A 17,726-nucleotide genomic window follows, 5' to 3' on the forward strand; every position below is an offset into this window, starting at 1 on the left:
GGGGGAGGGGAGGAGGATATCCGGCTCGAAAATTGCGGAAGTCTGAAAAAAAAAAAAAAAAAAAAAGGGAAAAAAAATTGGAGAATACTTTGTACACGTGAAATAAGGAGGAAGAAAAGCTCACGGCAAAAAGAAGATCAACGATCAAATCGAAGCAAAAAATTATACACTGTATAAGAAAAAACTCGTTTATTATATTCACCAGAAAATTCAAGTAACTATTTTACAGGATTTTTTCAGTTAAATCGAGCCTTAACGTTAATGGATTGTTACACCAATATGAAAAATTATGATGACAGTTGTGAGAAGATTTAGTTCGAGCGACGATAATCGAAAAGAATATGAATAACGCACGCTAGATTTTTTGGTCAGAGCTAGAAAGGCATTTTTCAATTTGTAACTGAAAATCGATTTTTCTTAGTTACGGCAGAAATGTAAATAATTAGCGATCGCAGAGTGAGCAAGACTGTAAATTTCTCTCTGGGATAATGTTCCTGCGCAACGTGGCAATTGCAACTTATTGTAGTATCAAGACGAGTAGGTATTATACACGAGTGCAGTTCACATGATGCAACCGTTTGAGCTGCATCTCGAGAAATGCCCAACCCACCTCTTCATTGTCACGTATATTGAAGAGCGAGTGTTATAAGCGTGTGTTTCTCTGTAATACATCGCAAATTCAATTAGAGATCGTATCATTTTCAGCAACACACACGGTTTAACGTACGTGTATAGTGTACGTGCTTTACATATATGCCAATGTACGCGTAACTCTCGGGGCTGTAATTAAAGTGGAATAGGAGTTCTGACTCGCATGTAGGTTATATATATATACCTCGGCTTACTGTTTGGCAATTTGTTAATTAATGGAGTATAAACCCTCGGGCTTCCGCCTCTTCTGCCCAATTGGCTTGATGCGGGTTAATTTCCGAATCCTGACTCGGTTTTCCCGGAATAAAAACTCTGCTTCTTTTACCAATGTTTTCCTCTTTCTGTATATTCAATGAAAATCGAGGATAGCCGAGTATGTGCGTCAAATTCTGGAAATTGATCCACTTCGAAGTGAAATCTGGGCGGGAGATTCTCCTTTTCGCCAAGTTTAAGTTCTTGAAGAAAAAACGAGGGGATTTTCATAAACTTTTAGAGTCGATTCGCGATTCATGGAAACTATTGCCGATCACCCGACACAGCGTACAGAGATACGCATCGATTATAGACGGCCGGTGCGGACGCAGGGAAAAAGGACCGTGATGAGCCAGACAAAGGATATAAAAAATTGAAGAGAAAGTGAAAAGAGATTAACGCCGAGCGGCGGTGTATAACGTGTAATGTGTATGCAAATTACGCAATGCGTACTATGAGGCTACGTATATCGCGTCTAGGATACGTAACAATCGGCCGGTTTTCATCGTTTGGAAACAGACGATCAACCACCCTTGAAATCCACCGTGTACACCTCTCTCGCTATCTGATGACAGTTATTGAAATCGTTCGGAATCTATGAAATCACAAGAAATTCTTGCTGTTCGTTTCGTGAAATCGTTTGAAACCCTCTGACATCGTATAAAATGTTGTAATATATTGGAAAACTCCGTAAGATCTGGTGAATTTCCTAAATTCTTTGAAACAACAAGAGAGTGGAAATCTGATGAAATTATGATGAAAACTCGGTGAAGTCTCTCGATATTCTGCAATTCTGAAATCGAGTGTGCCCAGACACAAACTGATCAATGATTGACCTCTCAAAGGTGGCGAGGTGATCGGTTTCCGTTGCAGAAAGAAAAATTAACGATCTAAACACCGCACGATGCCCAATTCCTGAAAACGCCTCGATTCGCGGACTGCAGTGATGTCAAAGTCAAAAACAGCAGGCGACCAAATGCTGTTTCGCTTAAGCTATTACCCGGGATTCCGCGGTTCCCATATGCGGCTGATCGAGTAGTTCACATCGGGTTTCACTCAGTCGGTCTGAGCCTGCATCATCACTACAAACGAATTCGACGTCAGTGCGACGCAGCATGACGACGGGATGGAAAAGCGGAAACAGTTTCACGAAAGTAATCACGATGTCAATATTATTCGAAACGATTTCGCAATCTCCGAAATCACACTAAAGTCAGTAATGTCGAAGTAAAATTCTGCCTTGAATTACAGAAATCTCATTGTAATGTTAACGAAATCGCGATAGATCACCTGGTCAAAGTAATCTCTCGTAATCACTCAATAAAATCTAAGCAATCGTGAAATATTTCAATCACGGTGTTACTTTTTATTACTGAGGAAGAAAGCGAGTGATGCGAATGAAAGCGATACAACATCTCAGAGCACAACAGCCAAAGTACAAAGTGAGAGCCGTTTTTGGTCTATCATGCTTTCGACTCGAGTTTGGTGTAACAGGATGTTGATGATGACGACGGTGGCTTAACCGAGTTGCCAAATTGCGGATTACGGAATTTCGGTACTGATTACAGGATGATCGAGTGAGTCGTTACGGAACGGCGGTTAAATATTGGGGGGGGGGGGGGGGGGGGGGGAATTAATACCTCACACTCGGGTTGTTTCCTCCGCGGATAATTTCAGCTCTACGGTTATTACCCGCTCGATTCGACGGAACAAAGTAATGAAAATCCCATCGCGAACGACGGCTAATTTCACTCGACACGTTCAACGTCTCGGCCCGTTAACAATCTCCCGTAAAGATATACCAACACATTTCCGACTCTGGCACACCGCTAATTGAGTAACTGCTGATATCGAGTTCAGAACATGGACCTCAGACCGCGCGCACCGCGCTTCGAGAGCTTTCGTCCGAATTTCGCGCTTCACCGAAACCGAGCTTTTCTCAAACCGCGTAAAAATTATCAGAACAAGCGTAATCGGCACAAATTATCGATGTACCTTCAGCTCGGAATATCGTTCGGAAACGGGGCGAGGCACGTTTATTATCCGAACTAATAAATGTAGTAAAGCGTCGAGTCCAACGAAAGGAAAAGTAGGATGGACTGAACAGAAACTACACACGCAGAGACCGCTCAATGATTCTCAAAGGCATCTTCGGGATAAGACCGTCTCTTGGCTTAATGCGACCGGTGCTCTGAGATGTTTGTACCTACCGAGAGACCGGAGTAATTTGCGATGAGTACAGTAAAAGGGAAACAGATTGGCCGGATGACCTGACTAGCGCTTCGAGCCGTGCTCTTATATGCGGAATGCTCGAGTCCAACGTGGGCTTTGCGATGCAATGTTAGCAAATTACCAAGGCATATTCAATCCGCGCGAAAAACTGAGGACCGATCAGTGCATTTATTTATTCATTTATTTTTTTTTTTTTTTTCCACCTTTTGCAGTCATCGTATTTCATGGATTTTATGTCAAGTTTTTTTCCGACATTTTCTGATAGCCGTTCTCACATCGTGATGAACATGGGGAAAAAATTTATCGATTCGGTGAAAGATTCGTCGAGTTATGCGCGTAGGTGAAAATTTTTATGATAGATACTTTTTCAGAAATTTTATCGTTTCGTCGCTGATGTAATTTAATGGAAAATAATGAAAGCTTAATATCGATTAGTAATTATATCGCACGATTTGATCACATCGAAGAAAATCGCCAAGTTTATTGCCTTGAAAAAATTTTAAAAATAAACTTCGCCAACGGCAGTTAACTTTATCTTGATTTATGTGATTGAAAGAATTTTTAATACCCGGGTTGGAAATTTCTGTACGAGTGGATTTTGTGAACAAGTTACGGCTGATCAAACTCAACAAAAAGAGCGCGGCTAGTTGAACATTATATGTAAATAAGAATGCGGGTGTTGAAAAAAGATTTGTATAGACAGAGGCAGATAAATTTAGAATACGAAACATCAATATTACGCCTCGGAATTTCGGAATTTTTCGGATCATTTGATATGTCTTGAAGGTGAAACGCCACGTGGACGGAATTATTGACTGAATTTAATTTTCACTCTGTCCAATTTACAAGACGACAAATTGTTCTAACAAAAAAAATGTCACGTCGATGAATTTAAAATCACACTTTAGTGTGAAATGACAAAAAAGTTGAATGGATCTTTGATCTCCACAGTGTTTGAATTATTTAGAAATCACCGCGATCCTATTCTGACCTCGAAATAAATGTTAAAGATCACAGGCTTGAAAACAAAAATTTGGTAAAAAACCAAACCGTCCAAAGAATAATACAATCAGAGTATCGAAATATCGATAATGCAAGAGAATAAATGGTAGAATTCAAAAAAGGAGGATGTGAATTGAGTATGAAAATTCAAACACACCTAAAATTAGTAAAAGCGTTCAAATAATCAAAGTCAGCGAAAGGATGAAGAGTTTGCAATCATTTCTGCTGGGTGAAAAAAAATCGCGGTCATCTTTTATTACGCTTGCCGAATAGTATAAGAGATTTTATGACTTGACGCGAACTTGGAGCGAAGAAAAAGAGTCAGAAAATATCAAAAATTGGTGGAATTGTAAAAATGATCGACATTGGGGAATAACGAATGAATTTGCAGACCATTACTGACTCGGAAAATCCATAGCAGTTCTTCCTTCATGCTCGAATTGCGTTCAGAAATAATTTGCACGGTCTCGAAACGCGGAAGATTTTTATCTATGAACCCGGATGTATCGTTATTTTCTTGATACATCCTAACAGTCAATTAATACTCTCAAATTGTTTGGCGTACCTTTCAAAAACCATCGCACGTGGAAAAATGGGATTTATCAAGTTCCGATCTGATTAAATAATGTTTTTTTTTTTTTTTTGTTTTTGAGGCCTAGGTCGAAGGCACGTGCACGTATAAATTGTGAAAATCAGTTACTCCCAGCACACACCTGATTAATCAATAATGTCTGGATGTGAGCAAACACGTGAAACCGATGTCGAAACATGTTAACTACCCAAAGCGTATAATCGTGCTCGGCATCGAAGTGTTTAAACACGGACGAAATAATAACTCAAATGAATATCTCGAAGGCAATCGCTAGTACAGAATTACACTTTCAAGTTTGAAATAGATTCAAAACATATGTCGAAAACGATAAGAAAAAAAATTTAACGTTTACGCATGGTCTGATGCCGTTGACTAATTAACACAAATGCGAAATTCACATCCGGGTAAATATTCGAACGATATAATATGTTGCGAAGAATTTTCAATCGAATTGATGTAATTATTTTTATAAATATGATTTTCGAAATAATTTTGTAAGAAGTTGATGTAAAAAATTATAACTACACGGAGATGGGATCATAAAAACATTCGGGTGTTTGAAAAATTGAATTTTTATTAGGATTTTTCTCCCAAGATTTTATCCTCCTGTGAAATGATATCTGGTCGAGGAAACTGTTCCATTGAAAACCAAATACCAATTCAACAACACTGAAAAATATTCGTCCATCAAGCAGTGAACCTTTTTCACCATTGAAATTAATTGGTTCCACTGTTTTTGGAATCTAAAATTATTTCTCGTACTCTGCATCTAATCTCCGATCCGATGGATGAAAAAAATGGTGATCAAGCTCTTTTGACTTGCCATTCTAGCATGGATGCATGGCACTTGCCATTTTAGCCACAAAAATTGAGGGAATCGGTTACCATAACTTAGAAGCAGGCTTGAGTCGAAACATTAAAAAACTTCTAGAACGACAGATTGTTGGAGCGCTAAACTGAAGTGGCTTGCTCATTTTAAGATTCGAAATGGAACGAGCATTTCTATTTCGTTTGAAATATTTTCACTGATCAATTCACACGCAACTGATTTACGGGCTGAACAGAAAAATCTGTAACCACTATTTCGAATTTTGAATATCTTGTCCAGATTCTCTCGATGCTAATGAAAAATTAGCAAAAGAAGCAGCGACTACAGATGATCCCAAATGGGAAGAGAAAAAACCCATGGAACTTTGCTCTCATGTCAGAATATGATTCTACATGAAGAATACGTTTTGCGCGCTTGAATAACTCAAATGTTGAGTCGATACAAAATATTTTTGTAACGCGTTTCATTACCCACTTTAATCTTCGAGCTCTTGACTCGAAGAAACATTTATTTAAACAAACTGAATTTGTTTTGGTACAAAAATTTCATATTATTTAAAAAAAAAAAAAAAAAAAACAATTACGGTGCCGTCAATCAAATTCAATCATAAAATTGCATGAAAGTATTGCGAAGATGTTGTAATTATGTTGAATATTATGCTGTTCAATTCAATTTCATGAAACATTATTATGGCTGAGATAGCGCCTTTTGAGTTGGAACTTTGGAAGATTATGAATAAATATAACCACGTGAACATGGGATCATGAAAATTTTCAGACGTTGTAGATTTGGATTGTAGTCACACTCTGGATTCTCATAAACGTTCAATTTGTTTGGACATTGACCGTGTAAGAAAACCAATGTACCTGGAAATTCATCTTCAATAATTGTATCGTCTTAATGAAAAACCAAATTTCAATTGGATTGAACTGAAAAATATCTATCAATTAAAAAATATACCTTGTTCAACATTGAATTAAATTCTATCAGCTTTTTCTGGTGTATAAAATTCTTGAAATTTTTCATACCCGACGTCCAATTTTCGAGTTGATGGATATGACAAGAATGCGAAACCGCGCCAGTCGAATCCAAAGAAAAGAATTCTAGAAAAAGAAAAAGTATATCAAAAGAGACAGTATCACGCAATCCCCATCAAGTATCGAATTGAAAAAAATATCTGGCCATAAGGTGAAAACGAATATACGAAACCAAACACAGCTTACGCCAACTGGAGATATTTTTTTTCACCGAGATTGTTAAAATCGAAGGATGAGAATTCGACGGAACGGAAATTTTTTTTTGAGACGACAGTATTACGCAATCCTCATCAAATGAAAGAACCAAACAAAATTATGGTCACGAGGTGAAGACAAATAGATAAAGTGGAATTCTGGTTGCACGAACTCAAGATATTTTTTTATTAATACTAATAAAATCGAAAGATAAGAATCCAACTAAACGGAAAAGAATTATTACAGCAACGAATTGCGGAACCGTCGTTAAATGGAGTGGTAAAAAAAAACTTTGAGTCACGAACCAGATATTATTTTACGTTTATTGAGTGATACGGAAAGGTGTCCATTTTTACAATCACTCTCGGACTTGAGGCAATCTTTCGGAAGTAATTTGGGGGTAGTCTGGACGGTATAAATACCGAATCTCCGGCCAACGTACGACACTGACTCACTTCTTCCGAAGTACCTCAACACTCTCAACATGAAGGTTGTCGCATCCCTCGTCTTTGCCGTCTTGGTGATCGCCCAACTCTACACCATGATCGAGGCTAAGCCCGATCCCAGTACGAACAAACATTTAATACTAATAATAATTATTCTCAGAATTGCGAGTTGGAATTTTCTTTACCGATTGAAGAAAAGTACAATTTTATGAGGGTGGTTGTGGGATCCGTAGAATGAGGATGGGGTTCAATTTTCAAATTTGAAAAGTTCCAAAAACACGAAATCTCCAAATTTTGGTAGTGCAACTTAAAGTAAAGAAATCAAATTTCTACGAAACACCAAAATTTCGAATGGTGTGAAATTCGACGCTCAAAGTTTTGAAAAGACAAAATCCTGAAAGGGCATAAATCTGACAAATCAAAATTTCAAAAGTGCAAAAATGAGAAAATTTACAAATTTGAATCTCCAAGATTTTCGGTTCTATGAATTTCTGGCTTGGAGAAGTTTCAACGGTTTAATATTTCTTTGTTTTGGATTTTCGATATTTTTACGTTCGAAATCCTGGTCATTCCGATTTTCGATTTTTCTCAATTTTTAGACCCACTCGTTGAATAAACTACGTTGCGTGGGCATATTTTAATTTTCAGAATCTTACTCCATCAAAACTTCACTTTTCGGAACTTTATTCAATCGTAACTTGAATTTTCGGAATCTTACAGTTTGAAACTTTGAGCCGTCGGTTTTCCGACCATTCGAAACCTTGTTGTTTCGTCGAAGTTTGATTTCTTCCCTTCAAGTTTCGCCACCAAACAATTCGGAATTTGATACATTCGCAACTATTCAAATTCGGAACTTCAACTTAACACCAAAATATTCATTCGTTTTTCCGTCACGTATCAGCTATCGATATTTGCACGGTTACTGTAAAAAAAATTTATGTTCCAGGTAACATCGTCTATCTTGCGCCTGGTGGCAAGTGAATGCGTAAGGTGAGTTTGAAACAAGTCAGTCAGTTCACAATTAAACTCATTGTCATTACAAAAATGTCCGTTGAAGCCTCAAGTACTTTCAGGCTACAAAAGCGTTCCGGCTATTTTTCCTACAACTATTAGTGGTCGTGTTAATTGTTTTACAGAGTTTTCGAATAATGGTAGATTATGACGTTCCTCCTGTTTTCGACAAATCAAAATCAAGACAGAAATAAGAAATGCTGTCGTCACTACTAATCCTTTTCAAATATTTACCTGTTACAGCCTGTAACTTCGAACGGTAATTGGTCTTGAACGTGGACTATAATTAAAAATGTCAATCTACTTGAGTCCAGTTGTCTCGAAATAAGTGACGTTCACATCCAGCCGCGAAGACCAACTGCGTATAAAATAATCATGTAACTCTTGGAATCAATAAAATACTTTTTGCTCTCCATAGCGTTTAAACCTATGAAAAAATGCAAAGTAAAAATGACAACCGAATCGAGAAGCGAACGAACGGCGATAAAATTGAAAAAATATCATCGATGTAATCAAAGCACTATTTAAAAGTCCAATGAAAATTCACAAAATGCATAAAACGTTCGATCACAACATTAAAAGTTCATTTTTTTTTTTTTTTTTTTTTTTTCAGGCATTTTGTTCATCGATGCTAATTCTCAACTTCCTTGATACATGCTTTACAAAACGGTACAAATACAGTGTCAACTAATGCGAAGTTGGATGTTCTTCAAAAACCCGATAAGAAAAAGCAGTAAAAAGAATCTCAAAAAGTCTTGATCCTCACAATCTTAATAAAGTACAATTTTCGTAATCAGGACGATATCCAATCGGTGCAACAATGACTCCGAAAAATGCGTCTCAAGTCACTCGGGTATATTATCGTTATGTTTGATTTTTGGGTTGGCCGTTGCCCGGACCATTGTTATCCGAATAACCATATCACATCGTTTTTGTATCATAGCTCAAGTTTCGTAACGATATTGCTAAGCATGAAAGCCTGCATCGAGATGAGATGATCCCGCATCATCCAGATCGCGATCTCTTTCCCGGAGTGGATCTTCGCCGTAACTGGCAAGTCATATATTTATTACCGTAATTTTTCTAAGCTTTTTTTTACAGCCAGAGTAACTGGGCTCAAATCGTGAAGCGCGCCACTCATCTCTCATCGTTAATTGCTGCTGGCGCATTGCAGGAGAGAAGAAACCTTTACTCGTAGATCTACTAATCGCAACTCATTCTTGCGGTTCAGATCCGCCCGAAGCCGATATGCGATCTGGAAATTGAAATTACCGCACCGCGGTATCTGGAGTGCAAAGCATCTTGCGTAAGCGGTTAATCATCGGACTTGACATTTTAATGGACGCTGTTTTCCAAGGTTTAGTATCCCGGCTGCGCCACCTTTGATGTCAATTAAATTCGGAAAAAAATCATCCAACAACAATGAACGCTAGTCGAGCGAGATCCTCGATAAATCTTTGAGCCATTTTACGCAACGCAGCGCCTGACTTATCGCTCTTTTTTCACGTCTTGAGGAATCCTTACGACACGTTTATTACGAACAAGGAAACGTTCAGAGGTTTTTTTACCGCGAATGGTTAAACGACGTTCAACCTAACTCGGAGCGATTCTCCTTGAACGTGAAATTCCGACGTCTTGAATCTCGAATCCACGTTGCGGAAATAAATTGACGGGAATTACCGCATGTCCTAGGACGTTTCACCGAGAAATTTGCGGAGTCAAGGATTATACATCTATAAAATTTCACAACGAGCGAATTCCTCGCGGCGGGAGACAATTGCATCTGTCAATTGGAACTGCGGTTCGAGAGTCTGTAGATTTTTTATTTTAATTTTTTCTCTATTTTCACCAAAAATTAGAGACATGTCGAGGAAAATGTCCTTTACACCCGTGATGCAGTTCGGCTTTGGGCATAGCGCGTAATGCGAAGACATTCGCAAAAGTTTGAGTAACAACGCTGAGTGACGGACTTGAGCGAGAAGAGAGGAGCCGAGAGGAAAATAGGAAGCAGGAATTTGTTGGCCGATTGGAAGACAGGAGATTTGAGGAAAGAGAAAATATTGCGTCGTCGTCCGCGGCGAATCGTCAACTTTAACATTTCATTGTAAAATGTAATTAAGAAAGTTAACCGATAAAACCCGAGGAAAATCACTCGGGGGTAAAACGCAACGAATTCAACGCCGGAAGCGAATTGTCGGTGACAAACAACTGCATCCCACCTCCCCTACCCCGTGTTTGTTACAAAATTACGCCACTCGTACTTCATCGGTAAACAATTACTTGACGGAATCGAGCAGCTGCACTCAACAAAATTGCTCACTTTTCGACAGACTTGAGTGAACGAATTTTGACGTTTGCTTTTTCACAAGGATCAGAAATGTTATGGCGAAGAATTTAGCTGCCATAACACAGCTCGGTAAAGAATATATAAATCTTTTTCATGAGTTTATATTGAAATGAATAAATTTTGATTTTGTACATCGAATAATAACCAAAATCTTCATTTATTACTTGTAAGGTTCGCTCTTGTCTTTTTTACGTTGACAAATAAGACCGATCAACACGAATTTTGAATCTGAGTTCTAGATGTCAAATTTTCATTTCCTCCACGTAACTAATAGTATAAAAAAAAAAAGGTTTATTATATAAGATTTGATGTTTTACAAATCCGAACCTGTATTTTCTCAAACATTTATTGTAAGTAATAGACAAACTTCGGTTTTGCATTTAAGTCACTTTTATGCCAAAATTTGAAAGCGAAACCGAAGTTTGTTGAATCATTATTTACGATAAATGTTGGTAAAAATATATAATTATTTTAAGAATCCGAAATCTCGTTTTGGTTTCTTAAAAAGCAAATTCTATCTAATAAAACTATTTTCCACTTATTAGTTACGTGGAAAAGATCAAAATTCGACATCTAGAACCCGAACTCCAAATTCGTTCTGAACAATGTGATTCAAATGACGTAATTGTTGATGGTACAAGCTGACATTCGAAGTATTCTTATTTCGCAAAATTCGCTTGCCAAATCGGGTGTATAATTCTGAGATTCGTGGCTCGATCCATGAAGCGCATAATTTTCTGCAGCAGCGTTTGCAACCATGTTCGGTAATTCGAGTGGGCGGATTATTTCGGCCCGTATAATAAACGTTTAACATGCGGTGCGTGATATTCGGCCCCATGAGAACTCGTTAAAGTTAAAACAAACGTTTTGCGTGCAGAAACGCTGACCACTTTCGCAATGCGTTACATATTCCGCCCGACCCACACACGCCTATAATTTTCCCCATACGAGTGGAAAGTATAACTCTCCTACGTGATGAGAGAGTTCTCTGAAAAGGAACGAACGCAGGAGTGAAGTAATAATCATCTCACAGCGCGCACGATCTGCCTGATTATCCACGTCTCATCCCGACGGAGGAGATGATCGATCGATCGATCCATCGATCGATTCCCCTCTGCGGACTCCAAAGACCCGAAGGATCGATCTTCGGGTCACGTGGTTCGCGGATGATCGTCACTTTTCCGGGCTAATTGAGAGCGACGTAATTTACACCGCCGGAAGCTTCCGGTCTTATATCGCAAGGACGAGGATCCGCCAGCTAGCGGGACGAATCTTCGGTTTATAAGTCGTTCCGAGAGGACGTGAAAGTTTCTCAAGTTCTACACTCAGCGACCCTCCGCAACGACCGTAAATTGATTTGTAATCCCTTCTCAAACATTCGGCTAAGAGGATATTCTGCTTTCCGGATGGCAGATGTCGCCCAGACTTCCTTTTGTCTGGGAAAAAAGTCGACCGAGTCAAGTTGAAGTCGCTGTTTTATGAGGGAGGAATAAATAAGCACGTTCGACTTTCGATGCTTGGTGTTGGAAGTGAAACGGAATTAAATAAAACTCGTGCTATTCTTGTTCGTAAATTGACACAACGTTCCAGTTGGTCTCAAGTTTCACGTTCACGGGAATTTCTCGCTCCCGTTAAACAGCTTTTAGGTCAGAAATCACGCTGATCCGAACATCATCAGAGCGTTTGTTTTTTAAATAATGAACCACATTGTGATAAGGTACCCATTACAATTCCTCTTCGATTCACCCTCTTCAGGACACTATCGAAATGTTGAATCGAACGGCGTAAAAGCCTCGTCATTGAATAAGAACGTCCCGGCTTGATTTTGAATCGATCCTTGACAAAAGTCCTCGAGGAGCGTTTATTTTCTTGAGCAGATACGTAACGCGGCGTTTCGCAAAGGCACGCGCCACGTAACGAAGGTAACCATGTTACGGATACGCTGAACGCCACGGCGAGTTATAAATAATAGGATGAAGGTGGTGTTTAAAACCAGAGTATGATGAATTGGCAATCGAGCGGTAATGTAACTAAACGAGCAAATTGGTAAATCGCGGTGTCGAGCATGCGAGAGACGAACGGATGGTCGGTGCATAATGGAGCTGCATAGCAAACGTGCAGTTTTCTGCAGCCGCATAGTGAAGGGGCAAAAAAGCCGCTGCGATACCCCGATTCCTCCGCCTAGAACCGCGTGCATCATCGCTAAACTGTAACAAAGAATCGGGCAGGTATATAAGCTCGGCGTTGGATCATCTTTCCAGTTCGCCTGGACTCTTCGTTCACAAAGCATAATATGATGAAACGTCTTCAGGTAAGTAAGAAACCCAACGCACCGTTGATTTTACCAGTGATTTGCGATTTCATTTTGTCAAGTCCGCGATAATGGAAAATCTTTTCACCCTGAAACGGTAGAAGCGGAATAAAAAACTTCATTAGCTTTTAGGAACTGTAGAAAAACTCTTTGTTCTCGGGTACCTTTCTACATTTCATCGTCTCATTCATCCTACGTCAACCCGCGGTCGTCACGCGGATTATAACCATCGAACGATACGTCGAGACGAATCGACAAGTCATGCGTTTCATTGATACTAGCAAATTACTTTCTGCACTCGATGTGTTCCTCGACGAAACAAAAACCAATTCTTAACTCCACCAGTGCGAACGTTGTTGTTAATGGAGATTGAGTTCACTTCTGGACTGAAAAATTTCTTCATCCTGTACGTACTTTCTTTGATCATGAAACGACACATAGGTCCATTGATTTTCTCTTTGGAATCAAACATCAGGTTTAGAACAAAGACAAAGAATCCGTTCTTATGCCTCCATAAGAAGGTCCGTTTCCTTATCCATTCTTATCTTCGACCATGAAAATACCAGTTTCAAAGATCCACGTAACTTCTCTTCTTTCGACCACGAAAAGACCGATCCATAGATCTTCTTTTCAAAATACGTTAAAATTCAGCCCACTTATCTCGTTTCTCATACTGTTTCTAACCTCGTATCTCATTTTCCTTCAGAATACAGGGTTCCTCATGGTGCTGGCGTGTCTAGGAGGGACGGTATCGGCCGGTCTTTTGCCAGGCGGTGGAGGAGGTTACCAATACAACAGGCCCGGAGGACCCGGAGGATCAGGTACCAATGGACTGTTTGGAGGCGGAGGCCAGAGGCCATCAGGATCCTACGGAGCTCCTGGTTTCCCCGGAGGATTCGGGAGTCCAGGAACTGGATTTGGCGGGGGGCCAAGCATCACCGGAAGTGGTTTCGGCGGACAGCCGTCCGGATTCCAGGGACCGTCGAACATTGGTGGCGGGTACAATTACAACAATGACAACGGCAGGGTGAGACAATTGGAAGCATTCGTCCTTGGGGTGAACACCCTTGGCAAGATACTGTAATTGACCAATCGGTAGAGAGTCGGTGATCAGAACGACTCTCAATAAGCCCGAAATCGAAACTGTGTCCTGCCTTGGTTTCGTCAATTAATGTCCTTGAAGATGTACTGGCTGAATACTTTATGATAAGATAAAAATCGGGGAAAAATCGTCCGCAATAAACACAACAAGTAATTGAATTTTAACAATAATAATTCACAAAAGTTATCAATAAATTGTTTGAACGAAACATTGTTTGACAAATTTTTAAGGAATGTTTTTTTCTTTTTTTTTTTTTGTCGTGTCAAATGAATTCGTTGATTCTTCTGGAGACACATGAATTTTTGAAAGAATTTTCTTAGGATTTTCAAATTTCCGTTTTAGAAAATTTGTAAAGGCTGTATTTATGAAACTATTTGACTGTAATTTACAACCATTTTGAATTCACGATTTTTCCGCCATTTATAGAAATTTTTAATTTTCAAAAACCGAAATTTCAAAACAAAGAGAAAATTTTTAAAAAATTCATGTGTATTCAGAAAAATTAACGGATTCGCTTCACATGACAAAAAAAAAAAATAAAACATTCCCTAAAAATTTGTTAAACAATGTTCTGTTCAAACAATTTATCGACAACTTCTGGGCATTATTATCATTCAAGTTTGATTTTATCATCGTCTTTATTGAGGTTGATTTTTTTTTTCAATTTTCATTTTATCATAAAGTATTCAATATTGTCGACGAGACTCACTATCAGTTAAGAATGTAGAGACAGTACATCCTTAAAACTTCTATAACGCAAAAAATTCCAAATTCGTGAACTCGTGGCTGACATGCAGACAACTGTTGTCCGATTAGTCGGCTTAATTTTCTCCTGTGAAATAAACGGACATTACTTGGCTACGTAGTTATGTGTCGGTTGGTATTCTTCCGTGGTAAGCCGTGAAAAAATTCTTCGCACTTGACTCGGGAAATTTTTCCTCATTCCGAGTGATGAACGAGTCGCGTTTCGTCTCGTCGTGGGTGATAAGCGTCGAGCTGAAGAGTCGCGAGCTGTTCTCACCCTCGAGTATCTCGCGAAAAAAGGTAATTCGCGTAGAGCTTTCCACAAGCGCGGGATGCAAATTTCAAAATTACCATTTTTGAAACCCTCATCCTCCTCACCACACACTCGATCTACACGCGGGCCGCGAATGGTGCTCGAATTTAATTATCCAACAATCAAGTTCGCCGTCGCTCACCATGCTAATCGAACAAAAAACAGCCACGGATTCACCCTAAATCCACCCCGGGAATCAGGGATTTTTGGCGAGCGATGAAAAGAGCGAAAGAACCGAATTTTCAAACGATTTTCACTGGGTTAAAAAACTATTTTCATTCAATCGCATCTCATCGAGGTTGGAGAACGTTTTTCGCTCATAAGTCAGTAGCCGCGACCTGCCGGAGGCACCAACGAACCCGGAAGTTAATATCGGGAATAATTCATTCCCCCGCGTAGTTATAAACGATCGTTTCAGCAGGTAGTCTGCAAACGATATCGATAAATCATCAGCGGCCGCAGAGAAATCGGATCGGTCTTTAGGCGCCGCCTTCGCAATTAGAAATGGCAAGCTCTGGCATTTCTCATCTGCACAACGCTGCGGACAACTAAAACCTAGGTATAGGCGTGTCTTTGACGTTGGATAAACCATCGATTAATTTAAAGACAAATGAATTTTGTATATACATATAAATACAGACGAGGAGGATGGCAACGATTGAGAAATAAGATTAAAATTTTTTTTTCAAACTTGGTACTTCCAGCCGAAACCCTACAGCTTTCAATACGAAGTGAGAGACCCGCCGACCGGAAATGACTTCGGCCAACAGGAAAACAGCGACGGAAATACGGTGCGTGGTGAGTACAGAGTCCTGCTACCTGACTCAAGGACCCAAATAGTCAGGTACACAGCCGACGATGCCAGCGGTTACAACGCAGACGTTCAGTACGAGGGTCAAGCTCAGTTTCCTCAGTTTGGAGTCGCCGGATATGCGGGAGGTCCCAATTACCAGGGTGGATTTGGCGCCGGTGGTGGCGGCCATCGCGGAGGTAAGGAAAAACAGAGATAGAAAGGAAGGAGGAGCGGGGGAGGATTTACCCCTGGCTCAAAATCCCTCGTGTTAGAGAGTAACGAAAAGATAAAACAAAATCACTGCTGATATTAGGGAAAAACTAATTAACAAGATACGGTAATTCTATCATTTCTCAAAGTCTCCGTTAATATGAAAGAGCGAAGCTGAGAAACTGATTTTCTTATACTCTTAGCCCATTCGGTCACACATTTTTCAAATCAATACTTTGGCCTGAGTTTTATTACTACGGGAGCCTCTAGGGGTCGCTGATCACGAATCTGAAGTCGGAATTTGATTTTTAATTTCTGAATCCAATATGGCGGATGTTAAATCGAAATAAATAATCAAAATTCGATGGTTACGGCCAAAACTTGTTATTTTGGATTTGTTAAGGTTATACGAAGTTACAAGGGTCATTTGAAGTTTTAAGTAAACTGTGATATGGCTTTAAGTCAGATTGCTTCCCAAGAATGGGGAAAAAAAAAAAAAAACAGGTACGCTGAAGACGATACAGAAAATACAATGTAGAAAAAGGAAAAGTATATATTTGTCCTGTTCTGAGAGCTTCTGCAAGCTGAAGTTATTATTTTTTTTAATACAATTTTTTTACAAAATAATGAAACGCACTGTTCGAAAAATAGAGAATTGATTGGCGAACTTATCTCTTTTCTTATTTTTTTTCTTCTTCTTCTTCTTCTACTCTGCCGATAAGAGACAGGTTGCGTTTAATAAGCGAACGAAGTGACGCGCATAATTGGATACGTGTTTATGGAAGGAAGTTGGTTGTAATTACGGTTTCAATGGATATCCTAGAGAGTATATTAAGTATATTTTATCGAGGTTGTAAAATACTTGGTTTGGTCGCAGGTGGTTTCGTAGGTGGAAACGGAAGCGGATTCGGCAACGGCGGGACTCCGAACAACCAATATTTGCCACCGGGTGCTGATTATGGGAAATAATTACCGCTGCTAATATACCTCTTGATATCCTAGACCGAAAACATAATACGCCGTGAGACCCCATCGCAACGTTATTGCTAGCTATAATTACCCAAACTCTCTTCGTTTCTTTACATCTCCTTATTATCTCTTTCCTCGATATTCTTACGTGCATAATCTTATTTCAATTTAATTCGTACTCAAGGCTTGGCCAGTTCACTGTATAAATATATTTTCATGCATAAAACGCCAGTTTTATAAATATAATCTTATACCCATGTACCATAACGTATTCGTAACGTCGTTAAATCGGTTTTATTATTTTATTCTTCATTTAATACGTGACGAACGTAAATTTGTGTCATATAAATAAACGAGCAAATATTTTATTACACAAGCATTGTACAATATGTAATAAAATGTGAAATGAAAATATCCGCAAAAACTTTATGCACGTCACTTCCTATTTTTTACAACTTATACAATATACAATAACGTACATTATATACGTGTGCTGCTTGTGCGTGGGTGAAAATACACGTGATTGTTTATAATATTTATAATTCATCAATGAAATTACGTTAAAAACAACGTTTCCTGAGGTATAAATGAAAGAATTAACCCGCTTGCAACAAATTTCGTACAGAACGTCGAGACGCTTTTCTTGAAGCTCGACCCCCTGCCACTTCTGCACCCTTCACTTCGCCCCTT

General features: G+C 39.2%; 1 protein-coding gene across 4 annotated transcripts; it reads left to right on the forward strand.

Annotated features, from left to right (window-relative positions):
* Positions 1 to 2,100: 2,100 nt before the first annotated feature.
* Positions 2,101 to 17,450, forward strand: LOC124223185 (pro-resilin). 4 transcript variants are annotated; one of them, XM_046634940.2, is made up of 8 exons: positions 7,201 to 7,356; positions 8,183 to 8,226; positions 8,491 to 8,755; positions 8,861 to 9,100; positions 9,191 to 9,300; positions 13,612 to 13,932; positions 15,769 to 16,054; positions 16,945 to 17,450. In XM_046634940.2, exons 6-8 carry the CDS (start codon positions 13,627 to 13,629, stop codon positions 17,034 to 17,036), a joined length of 684 nt encoding a protein of 227 aa, XP_046490896.1. In that variant the 5' UTR covers positions 7,201 to 7,356; positions 8,183 to 8,226; positions 8,491 to 8,755; positions 8,861 to 9,100; positions 9,191 to 9,300; positions 13,612 to 13,626; the 3' UTR covers positions 17,037 to 17,450. The 4 variants fall into 4 exon arrangements, 2 of the variants coding, with proteins under 2 accessions (XP_046490896.1, XP_046490895.1); XR_011177634.1 differs by lacking the exons at positions 13,612 to 13,932; positions 15,769 to 16,054; positions 16,945 to 17,450 and adding exons at positions 2,101 to 2,115; positions 9,422 to 9,436 and having other exon boundaries at positions 7,037 to 7,356; XR_006884223.2 differs by lacking the exons at positions 13,612 to 13,932; positions 15,769 to 16,054; positions 16,945 to 17,450 and adding exons at positions 2,101 to 2,115; positions 9,422 to 9,436 and having other exon boundaries at positions 7,037 to 7,356; positions 8,861 to 9,300.
* Positions 17,451 to 17,726: the final 276 nt, after the last annotated feature.

This window comes from Neodiprion pinetum, chromosome 7 (genome assembly GCF_021155775.2).
Source record: "Neodiprion pinetum isolate iyNeoPine1 chromosome 7, iyNeoPine1.2, whole genome shotgun sequence".
Lineage (NCBI taxonomy): Eukaryota > Metazoa > Arthropoda > Insecta > Hymenoptera > Diprionidae > Neodiprion > Neodiprion pinetum.

Coding starts and splice junctions, on each gene's coding strand:
- LOC124223185 (XM_046634939.1), top strand. Junction 13,933..15,768: donor ACAACAATGACAACGGCAGG/GTGAGACAATTG, acceptor TGGTACTTCCAG/CCGAAACCCTACAGCTTTCA. Junction 16,055..16,944: donor TGGTGGCGGCCATCGCGGAG/GTAAGGAAAAAC, acceptor GTTTGGTCGCAG/GTGGTTTCGTAGGTGGAAAC.